The sequence below is a fragment of the Mizuhopecten yessoensis genome, unplaced genomic scaffold, assembly GCF_002113885.1.
Source record: "Mizuhopecten yessoensis strain PY_sf001 unplaced genomic scaffold, ASM211388v2 scaffold5547, whole genome shotgun sequence".
In the NCBI taxonomy this organism is placed as follows: domain Eukaryota; kingdom Metazoa; phylum Mollusca; class Bivalvia; order Pectinida; family Pectinidae; genus Mizuhopecten; species Mizuhopecten yessoensis.
Genome location: NW_018406103.1, coordinates 215,134 through 235,877, shown reverse-complemented (window position 1 = coordinate 235,877; position 20,744 = coordinate 215,134). Strand labels below are relative to the sequence as shown.

The 20,744-nt window shown below is 36.9% G+C and overlaps 1 protein-coding gene across 3 annotated transcripts; it reads right to left on the bottom strand.

Moving 5' to 3' along the window:
- Nucleotides 1-1,837: 1,837 nt before the first annotated feature.
- LOC110450896 (phosphatidylinositol 4-kinase beta-like) lies at nucleotides 1,838-20,045 on the bottom strand. Of its 3 annotated transcripts, none has more exons than XM_021498675.1 (15): nucleotides 19,981-20,045; nucleotides 17,446-18,499; nucleotides 15,523-15,640; nucleotides 14,849-14,983; nucleotides 14,436-14,578; nucleotides 13,138-13,301; nucleotides 11,915-12,005; nucleotides 11,275-11,414; nucleotides 9,986-10,225; nucleotides 8,760-8,918; nucleotides 8,045-8,227; nucleotides 7,389-7,654; nucleotides 5,764-5,899; nucleotides 4,769-4,889; nucleotides 1,838-2,991 (listed from the first exon to the last, which is right to left on the bottom strand). In XM_021498675.1, the coding sequence occupies exons 2-15, from the start codon at nucleotides 18,434-18,436 to the stop codon at nucleotides 2,810-2,812; spliced, it is 3,069 nt and encodes a 1,022-aa protein (XP_021354350.1). In that variant the 5' UTR covers nucleotides 18,437-18,499; nucleotides 19,981-20,045; the 3' UTR covers nucleotides 1,838-2,809. The 3 variants fall into 3 exon arrangements, with proteins under 3 accessions (XP_021354350.1, XP_021354351.1, XP_021354352.1); XM_021498676.1 differs by having other exon boundaries at nucleotides 19,950-20,015; XM_021498677.1 differs by lacking the exon at nucleotides 19,981-20,045 and adding an exon at nucleotides 19,862-19,940.
- Nucleotides 20,046-20,744: the final 699 nt, after the last annotated feature.

Below are 20,744 nucleotides of genomic sequence, written 5' to 3'. Positions count from 1 at the left end.
ACAACATGGGTATTGTTAATTACAGCTTATTTGTAAGATACCTAATTTCCCATTAAGGCAGAGTCCCATGTTCTGGTTTGTATTTCCAACAAAAAAGATTTCTGATTTGTTCTGCATTTTTCTGACCCAGAGTTGATTGCCCTTAAATTATAGAAAACAGCTATATATACAAAAAATATAACTTCTCTTAGTGCTGAAGCATCAAGGCTCTGCCACAGAGAACTGATCTCCACATCTGTTAAAGGCAGAGACAAAAATTACCTATGTTTTTCAGGCAACATTTTGTTTTGTTTTGGGATATAAACTTGACCAGGGTACTACTGGAGTAATGTCCCCTTATTTTGTTATGGATATAAACTGAAGCTCGACTTGACCAGGGTACTACTGGAGTAATCTCCCCTTATTTTGTTTTGGATATAAACTGAAGCCCGACTTGACCAGGGTACTACTGGAGTAATCCCCCCTGTTGACCTGGTAAGCTCAGTTGGTTAGAGAAACAGTTCAATGCTCTAAGGATCAGGGTTCGAATCCTGGTCTGGCCCTGTTGTATCTTTCCTCTAAGAACAATTGTATTTTTACTTTTGTTTCTTTTTCTTTTCATCTGTATTTTTTTTCCCATTAAAGTCTTGCAAGGTATGCTTTTCTTTTCATAAAGGAATTATCAAAGCTAAGGACTAGACAATAAGGAAAGCCAGACTAGTGAAATTTCCAGTTGGACAAGTACTTTTAAAAACTGCTAGACCAACTGAGTACTAGTTAAAATTAAATATTATTTTCCATGTTGAATAATATTTGGGTGAGTGGAATTTGCACATGGACTAGTTATATTGGACACAACAAGCAAGGATGACTGGGTTTTTTTAAAATGAATTTCTAGCTCAGAAGCTGTTGTCATGTCAGAAAAGGGTCCGATGCATAGTAATTTTTTTCGCAGTAGTACGGCGATCCTTAAATAAAAAAAAATGTCAACCTTCTAATTTGTAACACTCTTTCTGATTGGATATCTTGCCGGGGTCTATATTTGTATAGAGTGAAACCCCGCTCTGCCGGGGTCTATAAAAGTTTAAGTGTGAGGGGAGATAACTCAAACTAGAATCTCTCTTCTGGCGTCAGACACAAACAAGCGTTCAAGGTTAGCAAATCAATATAGCCCACAAGCAATCTAAAAGGACAGCTCATTCAACAAATGCAGCAAATGAAGAGGCCTCTAGAGTGCTTATAGCAAACATGGTTTCGCATTGTCTGAAATATTGCCAAAAAGGTGATCGGTAGGGGCAATATTGAGTGTTTATCGAGTATAAATAAAAGATTGTGAGGGTGACAAATTTATATCTCTGGGTAAGGAGGGGTCTACAGGCTCATAGACCCCTTTGGTCTTTCTAGACCAGATTGGGTCTATGATCAGCTTGTAGACCCCTCCTTACCCGGAGATAACTAATATTGTCAACATTCAAAGGTAATAAAACAAGGTCAAAAAGCTCCGGTCCATACATCACAACACCACATCAGCATTTCTGTACATGAAATTCTTGATCAAATAATGTATTTTCTCTAAAATATAATTAGTGACTGGGAAAATACCAAATCATCATCTTATTTGATCACAAAACATGAGTGATTTTTTTTACACCACACTAAACATTTGGTGATGATGTTTGAGTGTACAACCCATTAACACAGTAATTCAAATTTGTTTGAACTTATAATATCAAAATCGTTGTGCAAAATTTTCAGTGTGTTTATATACATATGTTAAGAAATCCGTAGCAGAAAATGCATACAGTGGGGATTAAAAATGATTATGTGAAATTAAAAATTATGAAAATAACAATTTATCTTTTTTAAAATCATTAAAACTTCCACTTAAAATCTTTCATTAGCCGACTTTTTTTTTTTTTTTTTTTAAACTGTATCGAAGTGTAAGGCCTGTGATGTTGATTCAAGGTTATATTTATACACAGACTTCAGGGTCTGTCGCAAGGCTTGGTGTTATGTCAATATACAAGATAAGACTAGTTAACAAATACCAAAGCACCATATCACGTCTTTGCTACCCAACAAATGCAGAGGAAAATATCTAAAGATTGGCCCATGTAAAAAACATTAGCCAGTAAAGCAGACTTTAATAGTTCAGATAACTATTTTTTCCAGTTAACAGATACAAATTTTCAGAATCTGATCTTATTTACTTTGACAAGTTTGCACCTATAATCTTCCAAAATGAAGTTACAGAAATAAATGTGTAATAAATGTATAGGTATGTGTAAGAAATGTTGATATAATGAAACATTAATGTTTAGTTTTTATTAGTTTTTGGCGCCATGAAATCCTCGGAAATATCTTTCAGCTACACAACATATAGAATACTGTTGTGGGCACCAAACAATACAAAGCACCTATCTATCATAACATGCTGTTCTGTTATGGAGGGTGCCACCCTTGAACAGATGCTGTTCTGTTGAACAGGGTGCCCCCTCCCCCTCTGCGCCTCTTTCCGAAGGATAGTATCCCCCTTCGTGAGAAATACTATTTTGTTGTTGAGGGTATAATACTATCTTGTTGTAGAGAGTATATTTCTCTAAGTGTCTAAGTGGAGGATGATTCTCTTTAAGGGAGGCTACTCTAGCTAGAGGATGCTCCACCAGAGGCTGTTCTGTTGTATAGTGTGCCTCCTTCCACACTAAGCTGTTCTGTTGTATAGTATGCCTCCCTCCACACAAGGCTGTTCTGTCGTATAGTATGCCTCCCTCCACACAAGGCTGTTCTGTCGTATAGTATGCATCCCTCCAGGCCTGATAGGGTGACTGATCTAAAGGATACCATTGGTGAAGTACTGAAAGTTATCATACAGTTTTGTGGTGAGGGAGTGTAGACTAGATTCCACCAGATTCTCTACATACAGCTGAAGTTGTTCCTCCGTAAGATTCATGTGAAACCGCTCCTTCATCTGCCGACTAGTCGCCCCTTTACCGAAGCATGGCAGCTGGGAGCCTGTAACAAGAGGTCAAAGTTAACTATGTTTACTGGAACATGGCAGATAGGAGCTTTTTATCAAAGTTACAAGGCAGCCAGGAGATGTAGAGCCTAGCACAAATATAAATACTATAAAGTCCTTTATTTTTGCGGTGTCAAATTTTCGTGTTCATACCAGGAACTTATTTGCAGGGTCTTAAATTTGCCTAACACCGATTCTGAATAATCAAATCAGCTGTGCCTTGGCTGTTTTCGTTTAAACGAGTAAACCAGTCAGATCACAGATGTTCGTTTATTAAATAAGATTGGACCTAGTAATCTGATGCTGTTTCAGGCGAGCCTTGACAAAGCCTTGCAAGGCCTGCATGAACATTTGCAGGTCCGCCAGAACTTAAACCCGAAATTGTTACATTTATAATCGGAAAAACCGGTTGTTCCGCATAAACGGACAGGCCCCCTAGTCAAACTACTTACCTGTGCAGAAAATTAAGTTCAGTGTGTCAGTGTGTGCATAATCAATTTGGTCATTCACATTGTCATTTGTGTTGAAATTTAAAATGTATTCATTAAATATCTTGTAAAATAAAATGTGGGAATTGACTAAAGAAAACAAAACCATGTGCAAATAAAATATGACGAAAACAAAACCCTGTGTATTTTTTGTTTACACAAAAGAAAGTATGAGTGCCTTGGTAAACGTACGTTCATAATATTGATAGTAACACATATGGCAGACCTATAATCTAAATTCTCAATGGGGTTTTGAATTCAAGCTTTGAAAGTAAATCGTGAATAAAGCGAAATACAAACCCCCACGAAATAAAAAGCACTTTACAGTTCTTGAACAAGGCAGCTGTGAACCTGCATTTTGAACTAAAAATATATCTGATTTCACAGGAATGAGTCAATGAACATCCACAATTTTATCATGTGGTGCAGAAATATTTTAAAGAAAACCAGTGTTTTTATAATATTTGTATCACAGAGTGCTACCTTGACCTAGTTAAACCTCTCACCTGTCTGGAGTGCTACCTTGACCTAATTAAACCTCTCACCTGTCTGGAGTGCTACCTTGACCTAGTAAAACATCAAACCTGTCTGGATTGCTACCTTGACCTAGTTACACCTCTCACCTGTCTGGAGTGCTACCTTGACCTAGTTAAACCTCTCACCTGTCTGGAGTGCTACCTTGACCTAATTAAACCTCTCACCTGTCTGGAGTGCTAACTTGACCTAATTAAACCTCTCACCTGTCTGGAGTGCTACCTTGACCTAGTTAAACATCTCACCTGTCTGGAGTGCTACCTTGACCTAGTTAAACCTTTAACCTGTCTGGAGTGCTACCTTGACCTAGTTAAACCTCTAAACTGTCTGGAGTGCTACCTTGACCTAGTTACACCTCTAACCTGTCTGGAGTGCTACCTTGACCTAGTTACACCTCTCACCTTTCTGGAGTGCTACCTTGACCTAGTCAAACCTCTCACCTGTCTGGAGTGCTACCTTGACCTAGTTAAACCTCTCACCTGTCTGGAGTGCTACCTTGACCTACTTAAATTCTCACCTGTCTGGAGTGCTACCTTGACCTAGTTAAACCTCTCACCTGTCTGGAGTGCTACCTTGACCTAGTTAAACCTCTAACTTGTCTGGAGTGCTACCTTGGCCTAGTTAAACTTCTCACCTGTCTGGAGTGCTACCTTGACCTAGTTAAACCTCTCACCTGTCTGGAGTGCTACCTTGACCTAGTTAAACCTCTAACCTGTCTGGAGTGCTACCTTGGCCTAGTTAAACCTCTCACCTGTCTGCATGATCTCCACCAGCAGGATGATCTTGTCCATATGTTTCCGAGATGCCACCAGGCCCTGGAGGATGAGGATCTTGAAGTATTCAAACATATCACTTCCAAGACCTCCCATCACCTGCAAAAGGGTTTCCAATGCTTCAATTCAACTTTTGATAATGTGTTAAGTTTATTGTATAATAATAATAATTTGAGGTTCTTGTATACCGCTTTATCACAACCTAGTTCGGTGGTCGTCTTAAAGCAGTTCACCAATTATAATCCGTGGTTATACGGCCTTTGCAACCAGCCAATATCTTTCTCAACTCCCTGGGGAGCATACAGACGATGCTGCCATTTCGATGCTCACAGCTAGCATTCAACAATTCTAACACTGCCCAACCACATACTCATTTACAGCTGAGTAGGCTGGAACAAGCGGAATTATAAGTGTCTTGCTCAAAGATACAACACAGTGCTGTGCCGTGACTCGAACCCGCAACCCTTCAGTCATGAGCCGGCATCCTACCACTAAACTACATTGCCTCCATATGCATGCATATATTAATATGTTGGTAAATAAATTACACAACCAGGCCCTGGTCTACATTTCATATCCAAGTATCATAGCCCAAGTATCATTGCTCTAAACCTTCTGGGCTGTTTTTGTTAATCACATTCTAAACGGTTTGACCAATTGGAGCAGAGTTGTTCGTTTATGAAATAGGGACGAACCTAGTGATTTGATGTTTTATGGCAAGATTTAACTCATACCCCCTTAAAACAAATTTGAACCTTTCCAATAATCAAAGGTTGGAATAGTTCATTATGAAATTTCAGAGGGTGAATGAGCTAAGAAAGACTTCCATGAAGGCCTGCATTAACACAATTTTCAGGTCCATCAGCTTTTACCCCTGAAATATTACATTTAAAAAGTAGACAAACCGGTTGGTTTACACATAAACAAACATTCAGAAAATGCCCATGAACAGTAAAGGGGAGGGAACTCTTACCTCCACAAATTCATGAGTGAGTTTAAACGGTGAGTTTTCAAAACCAAGGTTTTTTCCAGGTGACGTTGAAAGGATGAACCCAAAATCTATGTGAATTATGTGTCCGTGGGAGTCGAGCAGAATATTTCCATTGTGTCTGTAGGAAAGAATAGAAACATATTTTCAGTAATTACAGCTTCCTAAGTGTACTAGGCAGATACAATAAATTGTCATTTAAGAATTGATAGGCATCTTTTGAATTTGTCAACCTTTTGAAATAACCATGGGGAAGGCTCTGTATGCTCAAAAATAAAAATTATAAATAACATGTTTGTATATTCCCCCTAGGGAAAAAAACAACTCTTTAAAATGGCACAGTTTCAGTTAATCTTTCGGATGAAATCATTAGATCTTATAATTAGAATAAAGGGATCAATAACATATTTACTGGTTGGAAATATCAAAATTAAGGGTCCAAAATCGTGGTACTCCCTCCTAAAATAGATAGGGTTGGCAATACTCCTATAACATAAGAGGCCGCTGGTCAGCCTTTTTTCTATCGGATATGATTTTGCTGACTGTGTCGGCGCCTGTCAAAAATATCTTGCCGTGTAAAACCTCTAGCTCTGTTGGAGTAGGGTTGGCAAGTAAACATGCAATATTTATGTAGATATGCAACACAGTTCCGATTAAACATTTCTATGATGTGCAGTAATTTACCGACATGTCACACGACACACATCACTCCCGTTTATGGACAAGTCACACGACACACATCACTTCCGTTTACTGACATGTCACACAACACACATCACTCCCGATTACTTGCATGTCACACGACACACATTACTCCCGTTTACTGACATGGCACACGACACACATCACTCCTGTTTACAGACATGTCACAAGACACACATTACTCCCGTTTACTGACATGGCACACGACACACATAACTCCCGTTTACTGACATGGCACACGACACACATCACTCCAGTTTACGGACATGTCACACGACACACATCGCTCCCGTTTACCGACATGTCACACGACACACATCACTCCCGTTTACAGACATGTTACACGACACACATTACTCCCGTTTACTGACATGTCACACGACACACATCACTCCCGTTTACTGACATGTCACAAGACACACATCACTCCTGTTTACTGACATGTCACACGACACACATCACTCCCGTTTACTGATATGTCACACGACACACATCACTCCCGACATATCAGTAACCGGGAGCGAAGTGAAGATATAATTTTAAGTTTTTAATGAATAGTACATGTGTTGCATACAATCATAGGTTTTGAGAAGATGCATTTTAATCCCTTACATTTTATTTTATTCCCTGCATTTTTATCACATTAAAACAACAAAAATTATCACTCTGATCTCTTTCAGTTCAAAACGCATTTTATAAAACTGTGTCACCAATTGGCAAAGCAGCCGTTTTTGTGGGAACAAAGATGGATATAGTCAATTGGAAACTATTACTGAATTTCTGTCATAAGTCGTGATTGGTCCCCAATAACTCAAAATAGTTTGACAGAAAGCCCCAACCATTTTCTAGATGGAAAACATTCATATTGGCCTATCTGAATTAACACCGAGAGTGTCCCGATCGCTCACCTATCTTTGACCTGTATGAGATAACACAGGAGACAATAGCCAGCACAACTCTGGACAAAGTTTTTCTGGGCAGTCAGGAACTCTTCGCTGTTCGGTGGACCGAACTCGCGGATGAAGTAGTCTCGAAGTGACACCTTGCCATGCTTCTTGATCTGATGGAGGGACACTGCATTAGTGATGGGCTGGATCATCCCCGAGTCCATGGCTGTGACCAGGATGCGATACGGAAGGACCCATAACGGCACATGCTCTTGTTCCCATATTGTCTGTAAACATTTAAATCAAAGTCAGTTTCGGTAATCCTGTACATTGATTTCTTAATGGGAATCAAGTGATATCCTAGCTCAAACCTGTGTTTTTTTTAATTTTTAAAGGGAGAAGGGGCAATTCAATTTAATCACCTATTATCTAGGCAAGAGATTCACAGAGGTTTATCATTTATCATTACAGCGAATATAGGTAAACAGCACAATAAACATATAAATTCAATTGATCACATACCTGTTGAATCTTGTTATAGTATTACAAGCAATTTTCAGACCATGAAATACAACGTTCTGTATTGCACATTGACCTACTTACATCAAAGTGACCTTATATAGCAGTGATATTTTATTTTTCCTATTACTTACACTGACCTTCAATACTGTACTCACCTTAAGCTGTTTAAGAACTTGATAAACTAGGAGTTCCTGTCGGAGGTCATCGCCACACTTGATGATGACGGACAGCAGCCTCCAGTTAGGTAAGTGACCGTACGGCGAACTCTCCCGGATCCTCCTCTCCTTTTCCTCCCATGGCTCCTTAAGTGCAGCTGCCGAAGGATCATCAGGGTCGCGCTGTCAAAGTTACAGTTCCAAAAATCATTAACAGAAAATTTAAGTTGAAATGTCATTACCACAAGGTTAATTCACATCATCAAAATAGAAAGAAAAAATATTCATGGTGTCAAAAATCTTAAATAGAAAAAAAAAAGTTGAAATGCTGTTAAAAAAATCACATTGTCAAATTCAAAGGACAGCTGATTAATGATGATATCCTGTGTAGAAACAGTATTTAAACATTTAAACATTATTCGGGACTCATTTTGATCATTCCATGAACATCATTTCATCTTTCGTTGACTATGACAAATGTTGTCACTGTGAATAATGTTACAAGTCTTTACCTATGATGCCCAGCTGTGATAAATGTCACTGTAATAAAATAAATGTAGGCATGCTATTTTTTTTATACTTGAATGATTTTTTCATAGAATTTGTTATTTCAGCGATCTTGTAGTAAGGTGAATCTACAAGTTCAATACAACAGTGATAAACTATGATCAATTATTTTACGCTTCAACGACTGACGAGACACACTATGACCAACCTCAAACTTGCCCTTCGGGGCAGAAATGTTTTCGGAAAGACGTCTCCGTATATCCCCCGCAGCAATGTATACAGGCTCCTTGCTGTCCGCACTGGTGGAACTGTCTATAGAGAACTGTGATAGTGTGTCACTGGACCTGTACCGACCTGTAAACTGCATCTAAAACAAAACAATATATATATATAATACATATGGGTCAAAGAAGTAATATAGACGGTAAAATCCCATATAACACTGGATCCTAATGGAGGTGTGTCGGTAGGATACAAATTACTTAAAATATTATATGGGGCAAAGAAGTAATTCCAACACTGTTGGAATTACTTCTTTGCCCCATATATAATACATATATACGTTTGTATAGCGCTCTCTATAATTTTCAAAATCACTCTAAAGAGCTTTAAAAAGTACTTAAATAATAGTATTCCTACAGTGACAAGTTATAAATATATAGAAGATAAAAATACATTTTATATCAAATGGAAAAACGTTTATTACCGTATGCAGATATATATGCATATAGATATATAGGGTGGTGTGTTTATGACGTCTGCGCAAAAGAGCTCAAAATGCGGACGTAAAAAGCTGGGTCTTTATATCCTTCTTGAATTTAGCCAGAGTTTTCGACTTTTCGACAAAATTTCAATATTGGAAATAAATACCTCTATCATTACTTCCTCAAAAAACATGCACTTGATTCCCAATTCTTCCAGTTTCTCCCCAATTGTTTTTCTTTTTATAATTTATCATACTTATTAACAATAACAAACCCTATATTTCCAAGTCATCTTTGATTGAAAAGAATGCATAATACAGTTCTAATATTGAAAACTTTTCATAAATTCGAACTTATTTCAAACTTTGCAGAAACAGAATAGGAATAAGTACCTCATGAAACATCATAAAACATTGTAGATTTTGGTACAAAAAAGCTTCGTAAATACAAACCTTAAAAATTTGTTACAAAAAAGCTTCGTAAATACAAACCTTTAAACTTTCGGCACAAAAAGGTTTCATAATACAAACCTCAAAAATTTCAGTACAAAAAGGCTTGTAAACAGGAACATTAAACATTTCTGTACAAAAGGCTTTGAAAATACAAACCTTAACAATTTCTATACAATAGGCTTCAGAAAAACAAACCTTAAAAATTGCTGGACAAAAAAGGCTTCATAAAAGGAACCTTAAAATAGCACTTGGTACAAAAAGGCTTTGTAAATACGAACCTGAAGGATGTCATCGTCTTCCTGTGACCAGCACTCGGCATCATCAAACTCGCCCATATTCCCGTACACATAAAACTCGGAAAAGGGGGAGTTACCGCCTCCGTTAGCTCTCGTACATATAGCACTTAAGTCTTCCTCAGACCGCGTAAATCGTAGAGTATTCTCCAGGATCTTGCCCGGGACTTGGCAGGTATGGGCGTTCTCAACTTCTAGTGTCTCGACATAGAGTAGATAGGGAGCCTGCAATACGAAATGGTACATATTTCATCTGCTGCTAAAAAAATGTTTAAAACATTGACAAGATTTCCTTTTTCATCAGTAACGCAGTGTGGGAATTAATTATAATCCAACCAGGTGAGAATTTTAGTACATACATGTATGAAGTTTGGAGATTGCTTAAAATCTTTAATTATTCCTTAGCTGTCTTCATTTTTCATTTATAATACAAGTAGGTATGTTAATGCAAGAAACCAAATAGGCCTACATTGCTAAGAAGCTATCTAACCTTTTCTTCACACACATCTACATTAGATGTACATTGTGCCAGGTTACAAACAATTCGAACAAACAGTGAAGGAGGAGTTATGCTTACAAGGTTTCTGGAGCAGAAATTCAAAGTTTTCAAGGGACATAACTCTAGGATAACAGTCCAATTGCAAATTCCTTTCCTCATGCACATCTACGTATGATGTACTTTCACCATGTCAATTAAGTTACAAAGAATCCAAGAAACGATTTAGGAAGAGTATCTTTGTTTCGGGGTGTATAAATATAACAAGTAGAGCAACGGCAGATGTTATCATGTATATTGTCATAAGAAAAATCGTTTTCTTAAGGATCCCTGTACCACTGCCAAAAACTGTAACTAAGTGTTGGAGACTGTTTTTTCTAGCATGATATTCGATAACTGCTTCGATTTATAATCATTTCTGAAAAGAAAACCATACCTTGTGGGACTTTTATGACAAATACGAAAGATAAGAAAAAATAAAATATAATCAATAAAAGTGTTCTGAACTTGACCAGGATTCGTTCGATCCCTAGACTTCAGATTGATGTACTATCACCCTAACCAATTGAGCTATAATTTGACAACGGAAGTGTTGGGGCCAAACTATGCTAAGTGAAGGGGAAGTTACTGTATATAGGAAAGCATAATGCAGCGGGACAGGGATCATTCACCCTGAAGACAAATTTGGACTCTTCCAATTCAAAGGTTGGAATAGTACATTATGAAATTTCAGGGGTAAATGAGTTAATATAACACATCAAGGCGTTATGATTCCTACCTTTTCCTTTGAGTTAAGCACTATGGCCTGGGTGTGTGGTATTCGGACAATATGATGGTTACAATTGTCGGCTGACGGAAGCCAGATCCTCGCTGGTAAGTTCAGATTCAACATGGCAAGTTCTGCGATTAATCGTGAAGCTGAAACACAAGTTAAATTCATCGCCATGACAACAAAAAAGGAAAAGCTTAATAAAGTTGTAAATTCATTTGATTACTGATAAAACAAAATAAGAAAAAACGTGACCATCGTCACAGCAAAAACAGGATAAATGTAAAATTTACTGGTTTTATCTGGCAATGAGCCCATGCCTGGTAATAAGCCCACTCACGTCAAATACAGTTCAACAGAAATGCTATTAAATCCTATAGCATAGTTTTGCAATAAGCCCATTTCCTTTTTTGAGTGAAGAGTTTATGTGATGGCTCATGAGATCACTGGGTTAATCAAAGGATAAGTACCGCAACAAAGCTCTGAATTTTGACTACTCTCTGTATTGAGTCTCAAACAGTAGATCTTAATACAATGATGCCTTGATTTTGACATTTTGCTGCAGTGTTGAATTTTGGGTTGAATCCTTCCAAAAAAAACACGAAAAATAACACTGCCGCAAAAATGACCCAACATACAGTATACATACTTCGCGCTTCCTTGGTGAGAAGCATCTGTAGCTTTGATCCGATGTTCATCAATGCATTCACAAACTCCAGTTCTGGCGCCAAACGAGGTGCCTACAACACACAATCACACACTTTGAATACAGTTCAACAGTTTCATGAATTTACATGCCTACTTATATGTTGATTACTTGTATTTGTTAGTCTACATATTTTGTACGCAAAGTTGCATCATCTTATATTAATTACTTTCCAACTTCATGAAATTTTCATGGGGATATTTTGGCATGTTCAAAATTAAACAAAATGTCTATATACACCCCTTAGAGACAAAATAACCCTTTAAAATGACATGTTGTGAGTGGGTTTTTTTCAGATGAAATCATTAGATATTAGTATATATAGGAATATTTAAGCTAATTAACTGATTGAAAACACTGAATTTAATAAATATCCTAAGGGTCCAAAATCGGGAGTCCCCCCCTACTAAAATGGGAGAGTCGACAAGTATGAATCCTTTTGTTCATTTTGTGAATACAATCCCTAACTAGTCTTCTCATGAAAAAAAACGCTGAGTTTTACTGAACTGTAGGCCTGAAACGATATATTGTATTGTGGCGTAGTCGCGATACTTTCTTATGTATCGTATCAAATTGTTTTGTTTGCCTGTATCGTAATACACTAACAGTACTAAAATTACAATCAAGTTTTATCAAATTCTAAAGAAGTGTACGGATTGTTTGAATCTGTCAGTAAAGATTGATGTGGTTCACTGTGCAGACATACCCAAAAATACTAGAAATTATACAAAAAAATATACTTGAATAGTATTTACAATGAATTGAAGCCTGTGACAAAACTCTATAAAATCACTCAATCATTATGATGTTGACCTTAATAACTCATTGACCCCTGAAATTTCATAATGAACTATTCCAACCTTTGAATTGGAAGAGTTCAAATGTTTCTTCAGGGGCGAATGAGTTAAATAGTGATTAAAAAAATTGTTCCTAGACAACCTAAATAAAGATTATTTGTATTTTAGATACTTTTTGATCAAGGCAAATCGCATTACAAAAAATATATAACTCAGTTCTTGAGCCTTGTTTTTAATAAAAAATAAATAATTTTAAGTACCACCTCATAATTTTCTTGATATATTTACCTACAAGAATTCTACTGATTTGCTTGGGGTCACTTTTTCAATAAGGGATCTTTTCAAACATTTGTGTTAGGAAATACTAACCCCGCAATGACACAGGGTCTCCCGGCCTGTTAGGTCGTTGACAATAGCCTCGGAGCTTTGATGACATGTACAGCCATTTTGGAAGGCTTGGCCACTAGACAGGTCGCCTGGAGTTTCCATAAGGCTAGAGGTCGAACTGCTCTGACTACTCTTCATGTAAATACCTAATAAAGACATAGGGTTAGAGGTCAAAGGTGATTATTCTACATACAATAGCTCTCACAAAACACAGAGATTGGGGTTAAAGGTCAAATCTGAAACTGTCTTCTGACTTCAAAAAAATACACACATATAGAGATCATCAACTAAAACCTGTACAAAAAGATATCTCCTTGTTATATATCCGAAACCTCAACAAAGGAGATCTCCTTTTGATCTAAAACATCTTCAAAAGGAAATCTTTTTTTGATAAAAATCTGCAGGGAGTACAATGTAGGTTTTGAGAACCACAGAAACTATTTGTTAGAGTTACTCAGGAACAGGAAATTGTGGCAGGGCGTTATCTGGCAGCATAGCTGTCAATGTCTAAAAAGATGTCTAGGTCCTGTCTGTTGTCTAATCAAGTTTTTGTTTATAATTCAAGCTCTGTGAAGCTTCCATAAGGGTTGTTAATCCAAAATAAGGATGGAAATGTGTTACAGCAAGTTCCTTTGGGATATCAGAAGAAGCCATATCTCATGCTGGTGGTGGGGAGGAGGGTTAACCCTTTCACCCCTAAGTAACTTGAGAAGAATGTACCCATCATTCACCTAGATGAGTCCATTATGGTCTACAGTGGTTAAAGGGTTAACAATATAGGAAATTGAAGAATTCATACCCTGTGAAGGATTAAATCAGAGCTTAATCAATTATGCACGTAAGAAAGGGTCGATGTCAAATCTGGAAGGTAACTGGTTCTGTCCATTTTCAACAAAATATAAAGGGAGTCTCTCATTGAAAAAAGGTTCAGGAAATAGATTAAGTTTAGAGGTCAAAAGTCAAATAACACAGAGGTTTGAGATTGCAAGTCAAATCTTTTATATAAACTTTATTTGTTTTACTACAAATATGAAACAATCTATTTCAACTTAATTATATTAATCACTCTTGTTGGCCCGGATGTTAGCAGGCAGAGGGTCTAAATGTGGGAGGAAACCGGAGTGCTTGGAGAAAACCCATGTGGTCGGGCAGGTGACCCCAACCTTTTCACGTCTGATCAGGGAATCAAACCCTGGTCGCCTTGGTGAAAGGCAAGTGCACTGTCCACTGATTTAATGCAATACCTGCTTCTCAAACGTAAGAATATTGTACATAGCTACCTGTAGCATCTGATCGCGAGCGGTGATGTGTTTTCTGTTTGCCTGTCGATGCTGGAGTAGACGAAGGGTACAGCTGGCTCGGGGGGACAGTTGGACTAGGAAGGCCGGACAGAGTCTTAATATGACTGTGGGGTTTTGGAGGCCTACAAGATTTAATTTCATGTATTGTAAAAAGATAAAAATTGCAAATTGTCACAAAAAATGTAAAGACTAAAATCTCAAAAAAGAGCTAATTTAAAAATACTTGTATTGCACAGAGATCAGACTTTAGGTATTGGTGTGACAAAATGTAATCAATTTATCAATTTCATGAGTGACAAAAATACTCTCACAACTAATGGAAAGTGTCTTTATATATTTATTATGTTACCAAAATGTGGAAGTTTTACAGAATTGATCAGTAATAAAATTACCTTAATTCTTCGTTAAGTATCATATTTTTTAGTTTGACACCCTGAGCGTTTTTCCATGAAGGTTTTAATACATCTGCTGAAAATGCTCCCAGGATCCAGGCCGTTCTCAGTGAAAATTCCACGTTGTATCGACACCTGTCAAACATTATAAGACAAAAGGGGAGGTAAGTCAGTATGACGTTTATAATTCAAGTATATAGATAGCAGTAAGTTTTTTAGGTCAATTTTGGGTCTTAATAAGGGCCCTTCCCCTGCATAATTTCTGACGTTTTCCCAAGAATCAATGCAAAAATCACTTATTTTTTTCCAAATTCATGCTTTTTGTGGATGATATTTTCCCAAATCAACAGGCACATGCCTCTTTGGAAAAAGACTTAGAGGTAGAATAATCATTGGACACAATTTATTGGCTTACTATAAATCAATGCACATATCAATGTGGCAAGCATACATGAGATTCAGTTATAACTCATTCACCCATGAAATTTCATAATGAACTATTCCAACCTTTGAATTGGAAGAGTTTACAAGTGTCTTCAGGGGGTGAATGAGTTATAACATAACAAATTATTGTTAATGTTTTCTTTTGATGTGGCTGTGCCTTTGTATCCTTTCTATGAGAAGTGTCAATTATGAGGGTATATCTGCCACTGCTACACTAACAATACACCCACCTGTGAATGATGTAAGGATGGAGGGCCTCAGCTACATCGTGCATGTGTATGTACATGTTGAGAATCTGTGGCAAGTAGAAGTCCACGTCAGCCTCATCAAAACTGAACATACGATTACCTGCAACATAGTTTTTCCATCAAATGTAAAGTCTCTTTTAATTGTTCATGTACATGTTTAACTCATTCACCCCTGAAGTTTCATAATGAACTCTTTCAATTAAACCTTTGAATTGGAAGAGTTCAAACGTGTGTTCAGGGGTGAATGAGTTATTTGACCCGGATGAAATATGGTTTAACCTATTTTCCCCTGAAGACACATTTAAATTTGAACTCTTCCAATTCAAAGGTTGGAATAATTCATTATGAAATTTCAGGGGTGAACGATTTAAACTAACTAATATATATATAAAAAAATCAAATATAAAAAAGAAAACTGATCCTTAAACAAAACCAGCATGCTACAGGCCCAATATAAGTACTCTGGGCTTTTTGGTTGTTGAGAAGAAGTTGTTTGAAGATTTTAATATATTTGACCCCTGTGACCTTGAAAGTGGGTCAAGGTCATTTATTTGAACAAACTTGGTAGCCCTTGATTCCAGTATGCTACTGGCCAAATATCATCATCCTAGGCCTTTTGGTAACTGAGAAGAAGTTGTTTAAAGTAAAAAGTTGACGCCGGACAGACGGATGCTACGGATGGACGACGGACAACGCACCATGGCATAGTCCAGGTGAGCTAAAAATGTTCTGGTGAAAATTTTCATATTACAATATGAAAAATATACATATAGCTAGGTTAACATTGGAAAAGTAAAAAATTTCAAAATGTGCATGTACCGGTATATAGTGCTAGTATTCAAAATATGAAATTCTACAAACCTGAATGAAAAAAAATCATTTTTACAATTATTTCTATGATGATCAGGTTCCAGCTGTAAACTCCAAACTTTAAACAATATTAAATATCTTTTTGTTCAAAACTGTGAACACATATATTTTATGATTACTTGAAATAATGCAACTGCAATCAATATCTAACTTGACAGTGATCATACATTGTATAGATACATATCATTATTTAACCAACCTGTCTGCAAGTGGCCTTATGTCGGGCCAGAGAAACTTGTCTTACGCTAACTGTAACTTTAACTTTCTTCAAAAGAATTTGGGAAAATAACACCATGAGGAAATTGCATTGGGAGGTGTTCTAAACAGTTTGTCTTTCGCTCTTTTCTCCAAAACAATGAGATTAAATTTATCATGATAATGTGCATTAAATTAAACAGTAAAGGACGAAATTAACATTGGTCAAAAATGAATGGATTTTACTTGCGAAATAATAATATGTATATTAGTATGCATATATGTCAGCTGGCTTATGATTAAAACCAATCATAATCTTGGTCGTCCTTGAGCTCGGTCCAAGGTAAACCTAGCTACCAGACCTTGAGTGCATAAATTTAAGCTAACATGGCAATAATGGGCAATAAATTTGACAAATGTATAAAGGTCGAGAACAGACAGAAATGAATTCTAGTTTTGTTTTTAAAAATAGAGATTATTTTCACTTTTATAGAAAATCTTCTTTAACCCTTATATAATAACTACAAATGTGTAGCTCTAATGACAATCAAGACAATTTGGTATGGTGGCTGAATAGTGCCATTTGGTAATTTCCTCTTTTCACCCCAAAAAGACGAGATATAGTATAACACTTAAAAAATAATCTCTCTCTTTTTTTGGGGGGGGAGAGGACTAAAAAATGAGACGTAATGTCTGTTAAATCTTGTTTTTTGGGGGGGCAAAAACACAAAATAAGAGAAGTAAGGTTGTTAATTTGCATATTTTTGGGGGCAAAAAGAGGAAAGACTGAAATGGCACAAAGCAGTCACCGTAACTTGGTATATTGCCAGCAGAACTTACCTAGGTAGGTTTGAACACCTGGCTCTTTTGAGTTGAACAAATAAGAAACAGCAATAGACATATCAAACAATTTTGACTCAAACAATCTCAGCAGCCATGATTGTTTCCCGGAGACCGTCGACTTTGTCTTGACCTTGCCCCCAGGTAGCGGTGGCTTGCCACACACCTGTTCTTCAACCCCAGCCGGACTTTTAGGGATTTTATCCCCCTCCGATGTATTACTCATACTACTCGACACACTATCACAATGATTCAAGGTTAATGTTAATTTTCCTTCAGGTTTATCAGTGTCTGGTTCACTACTGCCATTGTTAAGGTTCAATGTTAAGTCTTTTTCATCTTTTTCTATGATATCTGTTTCAAAAGTCACATTTTGTTGATGGCAGGGCTGTGATTTAGTTGTTCTTTTCACATCATCATTTGTCTGTGGTTTGCAATCACAATGTTCCTGAAGGCCATTTCTCTTTAATGAATCTGTTTGTCCTTGCAAACTGCAGTTCGTACTCGGTGGACATGAACATGATGTTTGTGTTTGGCTTTGTGAACTACACTTCGTATTTTGTGTTTGTCCCTGCATGCAGGAGTTAATTACTTGTGAATGCCCCTGCATTGAGGTATCTGTGACTTGTGTTTGTTCTTGCTGTGAGCTGGAAACCGCAGTTTGTTCCTTGGTAATTTTCGTGTCTGTTGCCCAGCCCTTGGTGTTCTCAAGGACGGAACAAGATACACTACGCTGGTACACTGATCCACCATGCTGGAAGGTCGACCCAACACGTTGGTAAGCTGCAGCGTCTTGATGATTCAACTGTTCCAACACATTGGTTGGGTTTGGAAGGCTACCAAAAAAGTGAGTAACATCTGTAGTCCCATTCTTATGTATGGGACTAGTTTCGCTCAATGGTGACTTTTGACTAGTGGGTTTGTGAACCTGAGTGATCTCCCCTGATGAACGTCTGCCGGATACAGAAAAGATAGATTTTATTTCTGCCATTCTATTGCATCATTTGTTCAGTGTGCAGCTTCCTTCCATACTCTTGCAAACATTCCTGGTTGTCTGCAGGAGTAAAAAGAATCATAATGAAATACAGTCAGTGAAATTAAGTCATTTACAGAGATTGTAAAATTTTGGGTGTTATGGCCTTAAGGCTATGATAATTAATGTTAGCTTAAAATTTTATGAGACATTAGTATATATGGTTTGAAATAAATAAATTCTGTTTGTAGGCATAGATGTATATATTACATTTAGCACAGTGCTAGTGCAGAAGACCAAGGTCTGCCACCTGAAACATTTAGTAGCCTTAGTCAAATTGTGGTATCCCTCTAACCCTAAGGCCATGTATAGTAGCTATAGACACAAAATCATATTTAACAAAGGCTGAGGTGCACTTTGTTTCAAGGTAAAATGTCTTTTGGGCAGACTAACTCACTGTGCAGGTGCTTAGCCCAGGTTTTAACACCAGACTTAGACATTTTGACATATATAAATGTCTGGTGTGGGACGAGAGCGCACTGCTGTATGAAAACGTGGAATTTTCTGACACCGTTTGATATCGGGGAGTGACTAATCAACAAAAAGATGCGGTCCAGAAATCTTCTAAACAAGAATAAAATATTCAGTTTTCAGTCCGTATCAGTACGGTTTGTTGCTTAGTCACCCCATGACCTACAAAAATGGTGTTCGCTCAGGTGGGAAATTCGAGGACTCTACTGATGGAATTTATTAGCTGTTGGTGATAATAAGAGCTGATTTGGATCAATAAAGAATCCATATATATCGATGTAATTATTGTGCATGAGGTATGTGTTGTGTCATAGTAGATTTTTGTTATCAGCACATCATAACTCTCTGATACCAAACATTCTATGTTTTCATATAGCAGTGCCCTCTGGCCCCACACCAGACATCTAACGTTATATGTCAAAATGTCTAAGTCTGGTGTTAGGGCCAGAGGAAACTCGTGCTAGCAGGTGCTGTAGGCTTAATTTTAAGATTGGAGAGAGGGGAATGAAGATCCCTCAGAAATTACACTGAACACTAAACCTGTCAAACGGTTGATATTTTAGAAGAGATCCCACTTTCAGAATAGAATAAGTAACGCGTTTTGCTATGATGAACGATTATAATGGATAAGCTCTCATAAGTCATCTTCGAGTAAACACATTGGCCCCGCCCCTCCCTTGTAATCGGATGCAGATACCTTCATATTAAAGTCATTTTAAATGAATAATAAACATAAGCGCCTATGCGTAGGGTTCCATTACAACAGCAGTTCAAAGTGCTGATTTGAGTTACGAGAGGAAATCTTATAAATGTCCCCGGTCAGCTGTTCACCTGTCGGATTTATCAGCGAGACACATTTCACACAAATTTTTGATTCGTCACCGGACAACTCGTTTCACAAAATACCGTTACCTGTAGGAAACAACGTTCTCTTAAAACAAAGAAAACACTCAGCACTCGTAAATTATCCACAGGTGAGTCAAACCTCTCATAATATTACATTTTTGACACAAGTGACAGGGATTTCTCACCATTATTCCATTCGTGTTTGGTATGCATCCTCTAGAATGTATACGTATTCACATGTAAAATTTTGAGTTGTTCCGAAAGATATAGAGGGCGCTGTTCCTTGGTTATGTTTTTTGCCTATCTACCCAGATCTAGAGTTGTCGTTCATTACAGTAACAGGTTTGACCATAGAATCTTAAAGAAGTTCGTCTACTAACGCATAAAATTATGAGGATATTTTCTATAAAAAAAATTACACCCAGTTTACGTCTGTATACTAATTTATTAATCAGCATATAAAACCAAAACTGATTCGGTGTCTGCTTTTTATTTCTCTTTCTGTAATAAGAGCTACCTCCCTTTACACACGAAAACGCTGGTAGCGAAAGGCAAAATACTTAAATAGTATGGGGCGCCGTTTTGGTATTTATTCACAAAATGTGATATCATTAAATTGATTTTATGATATCATTAATTATTTTGTGATATCATAAAATCTAATTTATGATATCATTAATTATTTTGTGATATCATCGAATTTGTGTAAAATGAGTTTATGATATCACAAATTCCATTTTATGATATCATTAAATCGGGCTATTTTATGATTTCATAAATTCGAATATATGTTATCATTAAAAGAATTTGTGATATCATAAAATCGATTTTATGATATCATATATTCGATTTTATGATATCATATATTCGATTTTATGATATCATTAATTTGATTTAATGAAATCGCCCGATTTAATGATATCATAAAATGGAATTTGTGATATCATAA